The following is a 12,140-nucleotide window of genomic DNA, read 5'->3' as shown; positions in this document are numbered from 1 at the left end:
CTTTATTTTATTTTTATTTAAAAAAATTTTTTAACGTCTTTATTGGAGTATAATTGCTTAACAATGGTGTGTTAGTTTCTGCTTTATAACAAAGTGAATCAGCTGTACATATACATATATCCCCATATCTCTTCCCTCTTGCATCTCCCTCCTTCCCACCCTCCCTATCCCACCCCTCTAGGTGGTCACAAAGCACCGAGCTGATCTCCCTGTGCTATGCGGCTGCTTCCCACTAGCTATCTCTTTTACATTTGGTAGTGTATATATGTCAATGCCACTCTCTCACTTTGTCCCAGCTTACCCTTCCCCCTCCCCGTATCCTCAAGTCCATTCTCTAGTAGGTCTACATCTTTATTCCCATCTTGCCCCTAGGTTCTTCATGACACTTTTTTTTTTTTTTTTTAGATTCCATATATATGTGTTAGCATACGGTATTTGTTTTTCTCTTTCTGACTTACTTCACTCTGTATGACAGACTCTAGGTCCATTCACCTCACTACAAATAACTCAATTTTGTTCCTTTTTGTGGCTGAGTAATATTCCATTGTATATATGTGCCACATCTTCTTTATCCATTCATCTGTCAATGGACACTTAGGTGGCTTCCATGTCCTGGCTATTGTAAATAGAGCTGCAATGAACATTGTGGTACATGACTCTTTTTGAATTATGGTTTTCATAGGGTATATGCCCAGTAGTGGGATTGCTGGGTGGTATGGTAGTTCTATTTTTAATTTTTTAAGGAACCTCCATACTGTTGTCCATAGTGGCTGCACCAATTTACATTCCCACCAACAGTTCAAGAGGGTTCCCTTTTCTCCACACCCTCTCCAGCATTTATTGTTTGTAGATTTTTTGATGATGGCTATTCTGACCAGTGTGAGATGATATCTCAATATAGTTTTGAGTTGCATTTCTCTAATGATTAATGATGTTGAGCATTCTTTCATGTGTTTGTTGGCAATCTGTATATCTTCTTTGGAGAAATGTCTATTTAGGTCTTCTGCCCATTTTTGGATTGAGTTGTTTGTTTTTAGGATATTGAGCTGCATGAGCTGCTTGTAAATTTTGTAGATTAATCCTTTGTCAGTTGCTTCATTTGCAAATATTTTCTCCCATTCTGAGGGTTGTCTTTTCATCTTGTTTATGGTTTCCTTTGCTGTGCAGAAGCTTTGAAGTTTCATTAGGTCCCATTTATTTATTTTTGTTTTTATTTCCATTTCTCTAGGAGGTGGGTCAAAAAGCATCTTGCTGTGATGTATGTCATAGAGTGTTCTTCCTATGTTTTCCTCTAAGAGTTTGATAGTGTCTGGCCTTACATTTAGGTCTTTAATCCATTTTGAGTTTATTTTTGTGTATGGTGTTAGGGAGTGTTCTAATTTCATTTGTTTACATGTAGCTGTCCAGTTTTCCCAGCACTACTTATGAAGAGGCTGTCTTTTCTCCATTGTATATCCTTACCTCCTTTATCAAAGATAAGGTGACCATATGTGCATGGGTTTATCTCTAGGCTTTCTGTCCTGTTCCATTGATCTATATTTCTGTTTTTGTGCCAGTACCATACTGTCTTGATTACTGTAGCTTTGTAGTATAGTCTGAAGTCAAGGAGCCTGATTCTTTGATCTCTGTTTTTCTTTCTCAAGACTGCTTTGGCTATTCGGGGTCTTTGTGTTTCAATACAAATTGTAAAATTTGGAAATTCTGCTTCTTGAAAACCACTTCAACATGTTATGCTTACACTCTAAAAAGTATTTTTTCTTTTCCTTTTTAAGATGAGGATTTTGAATTATAGATATAAGGAGTGGGGTGATTTGAAAAATGCCCCATTAATAAAGTGCCCCTAAAGCTATTTCTACAGTAATAAATATTAGCAGATTAATTGGGTTGTCTGCATTTTTTAATTCTCTTGGGTCCGACTTTTAGTCTCGTGACCCTTATAACTCTCTGTGATCATTTTCCCAGGTGACTGGAAGGAGGAAGAAAACCCTATATAGCCAATGCTGTGAGTGGGTCCAAAGGTAAAATTGTAGCAATTTTCTTGTGTTTCATTTCATTGTGCCTTTCATTGTCTTCTCTTGTGGCACTGGTGACAAACTAAAATAACTAGTGAATACTTTTATCTCCTCGTGCCTGGAAGAAAAGGAACACCTATCTAGTTTATAGAATTGGATCATCCTCTAATATTTTGTGTGGTTAGAAGCATTTCTTTTGTTAAAGTACAAATATATTTAAGTATAGGTGAGCATATTTCTCATGCAGTATAATTTATATCTAATCATTAGTGTACCTCCTAGAAGCAAATCAATTATTCATGTGGATAAAGTAAATTCTGGAATTTTTTATAATGAAAGTTTAAAACTATTGAACTAATTCTACAATTTTGGAAATTTTAGTGATTTAATGTAGGCTAAATGGACATGAGGTTTTGTATTACTATTGGAGACAAGAAGCTAAATATTAGAGTAAATCAGATTACAGAGAAAATTTTAAAATTAAAACCAAGTCTAAGTGATTTCCAGTTTAGGTCCCTACATATTTTTAAAAATTAACTTCATTGAGGTATAACTTACATACAATAAAATGTTCCCATTTTAAGTTTACAGTTCAATGAGTCTTGATAAATGGATATAACCAAGATATTGAACATTTCCATCACTCCAGAAAGTTCTCTTGTATACCTGTGCAGTCATTTCCCCTCATCCCCACCCCGCTCCCAGGCAACCATCAATCTGATTTCTATTACTGTTGATAAGTTTTCTTTGTTCCAAAACATTATAAAAGTGGCATCATACTCTTTTGTACCCTTTTTTTTTTTTTTTTTTTTGGCGGTATGCGGGCCTCTCACTGTTGTGGCCTCTCCCGTTGCGGAGCACAGGCTCTGGATGTGCAGGGTCAGCAGCCATGGCTCATGGGCCTAGCCACTCCGTGGCATTTGGGAGCTTCCAGGACTGGGGCACGAACCCATGTCCCCTGCATCGGCAGGTGGACTCTCAACCACTGCGCCACCAGGGAAGCCCTATACCCTTTTATGAATGGTTTCTTTTACTCAGCATAAAGTGTTTGAGATTTGTTTATGTGCTGTGTATATCAAAGGTTTGCTCCTAATTTCAAAGAATACTCCTTTGAAGATGTATACCACAATTTGTCCCCCCAGTTTTTGGTATTACAAATAAAGCTGTTGTGAACATTTGTGTACAAGTCTTTGTGTGGACATATGTTTTTATTTTTTCTGGGTAAATACCAAGGAGTGAAATTGCTTGATCTTTTTGGGAAGTGTATGTTTAACTTTATAAGAAACTATCAAAACTGTTTTCCATAATAATTGTATGATTTTACACTCCCATTAGAAATGTTTGAGAGTTTCCATTGCTCTACATTCTTGACAATGCTTCCTATTGTTATTCTTTCTAATTTTAACCCTTTCTTGTGAGCTTGTAGTAGGTGCATTAGCTGCTGGACATCTTTTCAAGGATTTATTTCTCATTCATATATTTTTTTGTGAAATGTTTGTTCATATCTTTTGCTCATTTAAAAAATGTGGTTCTTGGGCTTCCCTGGTGGCGCAGTGGTTGAGAGTCTGCCTGCCGATGCAGGGGACACGGGTTCATGCCCCGGTCCGGGAAGATCCCACATGCTGCAGAGCAGCTGGGCCCGTGAGCCATGGCCGCTGAGCCTGCGCGTCCGGAGCCTGTGCTCCGCAAGGGGAGAGGCCACAACAGTGAGAGGCCCGCATACCGCAAAAAAAAAAAAAAAAAAAAAAAAAAAAAAAAAAAAAAGAAAAAAAATGTGGTTCTCTGTCCTATTATTGAGTTGTAAGAGCTCTTTATACATTCCAGGTACAATTTTTCTTTTAAATCAGATATGTATTTTATCAATTTTCTCCAAGTCTATATCTTTTGAGGAGTACAAAATTTTAATTTGGAAATCCAATTTATCATGTTTTCCTTTTATGGTAGGTGTTTTTTTCGTGTCCTAAGAAATCTTTGTATGCTCCAAGTTCACAAGGATTTTCTTTTTGTCTTCTAGAAGTGTAATATATTTAGCTTTTACATTCAGGTCTGTTATCCACTTTGAATTACTTTTGTACATGATGAGAGGTGAGGATTGAGGTTCATTTCTTTCCTATATGGATATTCAATTTTTCCAGCAGCATTTGTTGAAAAGACCTTCCTTTGTCAAAAATCAATTGACCATATATGTGTACAACCAATAATAAACTCTCTATTCTGTTCTACTGATCTGTGTGTCTATCCTTAGGCAAATACCACATTGTCTTCATTACTGTAGCTTTATAGTAAATTTTGAACTCAGTTTAAATCCCCCAACTTTGTTCTTCAGAATTGTTTTGAATAATTTAGGTCCTTTACACTTCCATAAATTTTAAGACTCATTTCTGCAAAGGCCTTTTTGGAATTTTGATTGGGATCACACTGAAAGTACAGATGGGGAGAATGGATAATATTGACCCTTAATAATATTGACCCTTCAATCCATGAGCATGTTCCATCTCCATGTTTTTAGGCTTTCTATAATATCTCTCAGCAATTTCTGTAGTTTTCAGTGTACAGGTCTTACACATATTTTATTAGATTTATCCTTAAATCTTTTATTTTTTGATGCTATTGTAAATGGTGTTTTCTCATTTTATTTTTCAGTTCTTTGTTTTGCATACATCGAAATACAGTTGATTTTCTTTTGTCAACCTGCAGTCCTACTATATTTCTAAATTCACTTATTTTAGTAGCATTAAAAAAATCCTTAGAATTTTCTGCATATACAATAATATCATCTGTGAATACAGATAGTTTTACTTCTTCCTTTCTGAAACATATAGATGTTGTTTCGAGGGGCTCTGAAGAGCCCAGTCCTTTATGTCTCAGTGCAGAAAGAATTCAGTGAGAGGCAAAGTGATAGATAAGAAGTGATTTATTAGAGTAGGATGCTTGTGAGGCTCACAAGTGGGCAGGCAAGAGGGTGCTGTGCCCGAGAACTTGGTGGGCTACAGCTTTATAATCAAAGGAAAAGTGGGGAGGGGAAAAGACCACTTTCTTCTTCATTCTGAGTAGACGTCATGCTTTCATCATCAGCTTCTCCTCCAGGTTGGGCAGGGGAGTTTTTTTGTCCTTACATGGTCAAGCCAGGACTGTAAAAATTATTTCAGGTCTCTGTACAATGAGCACCTTTCCATAAATTATTGTTTTTTATGTGTGCAGAGAGCATGTCATAGGGACCATTAACTTACTGAGCTCACTGGGCAAGATGTGGGTCTCATGCCACCATTGTTTTATTGTTTTGGGGCATGTCTCGTGCTTTTGTTGCATGGTTTTGCTCCTAGGCAGGCCTGATTGGTTTTGTGGTTAAGTAAACCTGCTTTCTTGAGTGATCATTAACTTACAGGGGCCTCCTATACTTTTTTTTTTTTTTTTTACTTACAATACCCTAATGGGATTAACTATTTAATTACCTAGTTTGTGCCTTTACTCTGTCCCTATCATTTCCAGTATGTCTGCTGTATTTCTGATGTTCTTGTCTTATTGCACTGGTTAGGACTTCCAGTACAAGGCAGGGAAGAAGTGGTAAGAGCAGATGTCCTCGCCTTATTCCTGATCTTAGGAGAAAAGTGTCTTTTGTCATTGAGTGTGATGTTAGCTGTAGAGTTTCTTTTTTGTAAATTCCCTTTATCTAAGGAAAGTTACCTTCTATTTACAGTGTGCTGAGAATTTTATTATGAATAGAGATTTAATTTATTAAATGCTTTTCCTATGCCTAATAACATAGTTATATGATTTTTCTCCTTTATCTTATTAAGGTGGTATGTCACATGTTTGATCTTTACGTATTAAAACAACTTTGCATTCCTGAGATATAGCATGACCAACTGGGGTTTATTACCCTGTTTATATAGTAGTGAATTTGATTTCTGGGTATTTGGTTAAGGGTTTCTGTGTCTATATTTATGTGGAATATTGGTCTAGTTTTTTTCCTTTTTTTTTGTATAACGTCTTTGTCTGGGTTTGGTAACAGGATGATGCCTTATAAAATCAGTTGGGAAGTGTTCCCTCCTCTTCTTTATTTTTTGAAAGAGTTTGTGAGTTTCTTAAATCTTAGATGGAATTCATCAGTTGTATTGGTCAGGGTCCAGTCAGGAGGCAGAAGCTACACTAGGAAAAACTTAACGTAAAGAGATACTAACTAGTAACAGGATTGACTACTAAGGAGTAAAGAGACACCTAAAGAATACAGAAATGGCAGACATAGAGACCAGCCACTTCCTTGACTGGGGCAAAGTACTCAAGGAAGGAGCACATTTGGAAGAGGGCTTCCTTGCAAGGCCGGGATTCTGATCTCATTGGAGGTGGTATGGCTGTGGCACTGTGGGTGGCATAGGAGTTTGCTGGGATGGTGAGCACTGGGTCTGGCAAGCAGGAAACTGCCTTCCGGGCTTTATTTGAGACTCATTGGGAAACTGCCTCCATCCCGGGATGCTGCTGAAACTCTCTAGAAAGTTACCTTTTGTGGTGCTGGTGAAACTTTCTTGTAAAGCTCTTGGAGTGTTGGTGAAAACTACTGGAAGGTAAGTACTGGCTGTCCCAACCCTCACTAGAAGGGGTGCATCACAGGGTGTCCCCAGGGCTGCTATTAGCCCCACACCACAGGAGCAGGAAGAAGAAAGCACATGGTCTCAAGAATGAAGGCTCCTTTCCTCTGAATGTCCCTGCGGTACCCTCCTTGCTCTCTGGCAAAAGAGAAGTGTTTACAGGCCCCAGCTCCTGTATCACAAAGCAGGTCAAAGAAGAGGAGTTGGGGCTGAGAATCTCTAACAGAAACAGGGTTCTCCAATTTTTAAATTTCTTATGTCAGTTTTGGCAATTTGTGTTTTTCAAGGAATTTGTCCATTTTATATAAATTGTCTATTGGCATGAACTGGTTTACAGTATTTCCTTTTTATTGTCTGTAAGACATTCCTGATATGGCCACTTTGTGCTTTTTCTCTTTTTATATTTATTAGTATAGTTAGAGTTTTGTAAATTTTATTTATCTTTCAAAGAACCAGATTTTGGTTTCTTAGATATTTTTCCTTAGGTTTCTTTATTTTCTATTTTATTGATTGCTGCTTGTACCTTTGTTATTTATTTTCTTCAGCTTACTTTGGGTTTAATTTTCTCTTTTTCTAGCGTCTTAAGATGTCAGCTTAGATTTTTGATTTTGGATCTTCTTTTTCTTAGATATAGGCATTTAATACTAAAATTTTCTCTAACCACTAATGTAACTGGATCTCCCATATTTTGATATGTCATGTTTTTATTTTCATTCAGTTCAAAATGTTTTCTAATTTCCCTTGTGTTTTTTGACCTTTGTGTTAATTAGAAGCGTGGTGGTTAATTTCCAACTATTTGAGGATGTTTTAGATTTCTTTTTTACTATTGATATTTAACTTCATTATGTTAGAGCATATGCTTTGGTCAGAGAATATTCTGTTTGATTTCAATTATTTTAAATATACGTCAACTTGTTTCATGACCCAATTTATCTTAGTTGATGTTCCCTTGAAAAAGAATACAGATTCTGCAGTGTATGACTGTAATGTTTTAAAATATTGTCATGTTGGTTGATAGTGTTGGTTAAGAAGTCTATGTCCTTATTGATTTTCTGTCCACTTGTTCTATCAATTATTGAAAGAGGAGTGTTAAAGTCTCTGAATACAATTGTGTTTTCTATTTCTCATTTCAGCTCTGACAGTTTGATTCTTTTGGAGCCTTTAGAGCTTTGTCAGGGCAGATCCAGAGTAGCCTTTACTCCAGGTCTGGAGTAGCCCCGTTCTTAAAACGTGGAATTCTCTGGGAGTTGAATGAGTTCACCACTATACAGCTCCACTATAGTTCAGATCTTGAGGATCTCCCAGCTCTGAGAGAATTTTAATAGTTGTTCAGCTAATAGGTCCTTTGTAACTATTCTCTCTCTGGTGATGCTTTGCCTGGCCCGTGGAGATTCACGCTATGAATACATAGCTTAGCCTAGAGCCAAAGATGCAAATGGATCTTTGCAGGTTTCTGGACCTCATTCTGTGTAGCTTCCTTCTCTCAGGTGCTCTGCACCGCAAATCTCAGGTGTCTCAGCCTCCTTCAACTCTGAACCTTACCTCCACAGCTCTATAAGACCCCGCCCCCATACTCTGTATTTTCCCTCTGTGTACTGGAATCTGATAAATTCCTCCACATAGAAATAGGGGATCACAGGGCTTGCCTCATTTATTTCCCTTCTTTCAGGGATCACAGTCCTGGGATGTGTTGTCTACTTTCGGAAACGGTTACAGCGGAAGGACTGGTCCATTTCTAGTTACTATTCTTTCATAGCTGAAAATGGAACTCTCCATTCGTTTAATTTAATATTTAACCTTCATGGTCTTTTCCAAAATCTTTTAACACTAATAATATGAACCACATGTTATTATAACTTGGACGCTGTTTCAGGTGGCAGCTTGATCTTCTCAAGTAGCTTTTAACCCTTTGGGTAAAGAATGTCTCATACTTCTGCATTCCCTGTATTGGTGCGCAGTATTAATAGGTGCTCAGCAAGGACTTGATTTCTGGTCAGGTTTGATTTGATACACTGTGTTTATATATGGGTACTGGGAACCATGAATTGTATTTATTAAAGCAGACAAACCAAACCTCTAGATGAAAACACTTTGTAAATGGCTAAAGTTACTTCACATACTGTCTTAGCTATTTGGCTGCTAGAACAAAACACCACACAGTGGGTGGCTTATAAACAACAGACATTTATTTCTTACAGTTCTGGAGGCTGGGAATTCCAAGATCCAGGCACCAGCATGCTCCCCTTCTGGTGAGGGCTCCCCTTCTGGCTCATAGCGGCTCTTCACTGAGCCCTCATACAGTGGAAGGGGCTAGGGATCTCTCTGGAGCCCTTTTATGAAAATAAGAATCCCTTACCCTCATGACGTAATCACCTCCCAAATGCCCCACATCCTAATACCATCATATTGGGCAGTAGGATTTCAACATATGAATTTGGGGGAGACATAAACGTTCAGATCATAACACACACCTAAAAGTCACACTTGGAGGAGCGCCATGATAACAGTATTGAACGTAAGTCCTAAGGTCTGGGTTCAACGCCTGCTCTCTTACTCATTGGCTGATTGAATCTCTTAAGCCTTCTGGACTGAAGCTGCTGTTTCTATAAGCAAAGAAGCGAGGCTGGTTGCTGAGACTCCTTCCAGCTCTTGCTCTGTAATTCTGTGGCTTGTAAATCTGTGTTTCTTTATTTAATTCAAATCCTGCTTACCTGAAGAGGTAACTTCTTTTCCAAATCAGTAGGGTTTGCTATCGATTGTGTCCCATAGTGCAGATGATCATACAATGATGCCTTGTACATTTTCACTTCAGCCAAATGGCTTCATCGAGTGAAATCATTTTGCAAATGGTATTTTACTTCATTCTAAAGTAATATAGATAAGCGTTGTGGCAGATTCCATTCTTCGAGATATGTGACCTGCTTAGAAAAGACTAGTTTATCATTCTCACAGGACTATTAGTAATATTTCAAACTATCATGGTGTCCAAACATTGTGATAAGTTAGACTATGGTCAAGCGGTAATCAAGAGGCATGATTTAGAAGCCACAGTTTTGCTCATAGGTGGATTCTTTCTAACACTTAATTTTTCTTTTATCTTGATATTTTTCTTTCACTTGAAAGAAGTACTTGTTTTCTCTGTATGTCAGAAGTACTATAATTTGATTTTATTATTCTGAAAATAGACTTTTGGCTTTATTCTAGCCCATGGGTAACTTGAAACTGTCTTAAAACACGTTCTCCTCCTCCTCTTCCTCCTTCTCCTCTTCCTCCTCCCCCTCCCCTCCCCCTCCTCCCCTCCCCCTCCTCCCCTCCCCCTCCTCCCCCTCCCCCTCCTCCCCCTCCCCCTCCCCTTCTCTTCCTCCTCCCCTCCCCCTCCTCCCCCTCTTCCTCAGCCCACTCCTCCTCCCCTTCTCCCTTCTCTTCCTTCTCCTCCTCCTTCTCCCTCCTTTTCCACCTTCTTTTTCCTTCTTTCTCTCTTCCTCCCTCTTTCCTTCCTTCTCCAAAAAAATTGAACTTGACGGTCCATATAATTGATAATTGTTACTCAACTAGAAAAAAATGCAAACACTTTGAGGAATTGTGGGGATTCTTGGGCGAGAAGCTTGAAGTGATTTCATTCCAACAGGATATTTATAATTTTCACATTCACTGAGGGAGGGAAGCATGAAATTCAGTGATTTGAAGATTATACTGGAAAGACAGTTTATTACTTTCTGCATCTGTTTGACAGATTGCACTGATTAATATTTTTGAACTGTGTGGTATGTATTGAACACAATGTGGGGAGTGTTTTTAAGCCCGTGTTAAAGATTGATATGCAAGGTGGTACCATGTGCTTTGGGAATCAGTGTGGACTTTGGCATTTATGATATTGCTGCAGTGGATTTACTGCTGTATTTGATAACAAACAGGCTGTCAGCCAATCAATTGCAAGACCCTACTAGACATAGGCAGAGGATACAATTTCCCTTAAAGTAAGTAAATGATACTAAACTTACCTGTGTATAGCTCTTCAGTTTGGGGGACACAATGGCATCCTCCCAGATGGGGTCACACACTTTCTGGCACTGAAGGCTCATAAGATTTCTCAGCTGCTTGTGATACTGTCTATCAGGGGTGGGAATATGGTCAGATTGTTTACAAATGGGATTCAGGGTATCTCTACCCTCTTGCCTCTTTCCAATTGCTCTGGAGACTAGATATGTGCCTGGCTCCTCCTTTTGTGTAACTGGTAACAACCCCAGGGTCATTTGAGAATCTCCTGTAAGACTGGGTAAGTTGAAGATGAGTTTCTCAGGAATAGCCTCCCCTGGCCATTCCAGGCCACAGAGCCTCCCAAAGTCTCTTCCTGCATACCCTCTGTGACAGATTTACATAAAATGTGATTACCTTTGCAAATAATTAAGGTTTGCAGAGAAAATTACCTAAGATGCTAGAATGTTTAATTTTATGTGTCAATTTGGCTAAGCCATGATACCCAGATATTTGGTCAAGTATTATTCTAGATGTTTCTGTGAAGGTATTTTTTAGATGAGATGAACATTTAAATGGTAGACTTTTAGTGAAGCAGATTACCCTCCATAAGGTGCATGAGCCTCATGCAGTCAGCCGAAGGCCTTAATTTAAAAAAAAGACTGAACTTCCTTGAAGGAGAGGGAAATCTGCCAGTGGATGGATTTTGGACTCAAACTGCAACTCTTCCCTGGGTCTCCAGCCTGCTGGCCTACTCGGCAGATTTTGGACTTGCCAAGCCTTCCCAGTTGTGTGAGCCAATTCCTTAAAATAGATCTCTCTCTCTAGATGTATACATCCTGGTGGTCCTGTTTCTCTTGAGAACTCTAATACAGATGCCTTTATCATAGAAGTGCATTTTGGCATTCTTTAAATGGAAGTAGATAAAATCTTCCATTTGGAGTACTGCATTACATTTTCTAATAAAAATGTAACTTAAAACACAAGAGTTTTTGGCTATTTTTTATAGAGGATAGAAGAGTGCATGGGAAACCTTCAATGATCATAAACATTTGTGAATGAAAGTCAAATGAAAAGCCTACAATTACTCTGTGATGATATTTCCCTCCCCTAGCAGTATAAAGGGTGTAAGAACCATTTACCTAATCCTCTAAAGAGAGTGCATATGGCTTCCTGACTTATGGTGACGTTTAAGTAAAAAGCTTGCTAAAAAAAATTGACTTTTGAAAATTACTCTTTTGCATGTTTCAGTGGCATTTTTCTTCCCATATATGCTTCTTGTTGACTGCTCTTCCTGAGGGGAAAAAGGGCCCGGACTTCCCATTTGAGAAGATGTACTGGAAAGACCAATTGACATGTCATTGACTGGAATTTAGTAACATTCTAGCCAGAGTCACCAGAGAGGCTGGGAATTAAGGTCTTTTAGCTGTGCACGTTGACACTCCAAATAAAATTGGGTTCAGTTGCCCAGGAGAAAGGGAAAGTGAATATTAGGGCCAACAACTACCAGCCTCTGCCACCTGGTGCTTATCTTTGTTAGTGTTATTTAAAATCTCAATCTGTGGAA

The 12,140-nt window shown here is 38.4% G+C and overlaps 1 protein-coding gene across 1 annotated transcript in view; it reads left to right on the top strand.

Annotated features, from left to right (window-relative positions):
• The window catches only part of GALC (galactosylceramidase), a gene marked incomplete at both ends in the record, with an annotated part of 87,035 nt that overhangs the window by 59,469 nt on the left and 15,426 nt on the right, over positions 1-12,140 (top strand). Inside the window, one exon of the mRNA XM_079699633.1 lies at positions 1,963-2,018. Within this exon, the coding sequence (XP_079555759.1) occupies positions 1,963-2,018 (56 nt within the window). The remainder of the gene's footprint in view (positions 1-1,962; positions 2,019-12,140) is intronic.

The sequence above is a fragment of the Hyperoodon ampullatus genome (genome assembly GCF_949752795.1).
Source record: "Hyperoodon ampullatus genome assembly, chromosome: 3".
NCBI lineage: Eukaryota > Metazoa > Chordata > Mammalia > Artiodactyla > Ziphiidae > Hyperoodon > Hyperoodon ampullatus.
The sequence above is the reverse complement of the archived record's forward strand: the minus strand, read 5'-3'. Positions and strand labels throughout refer to the sequence as shown.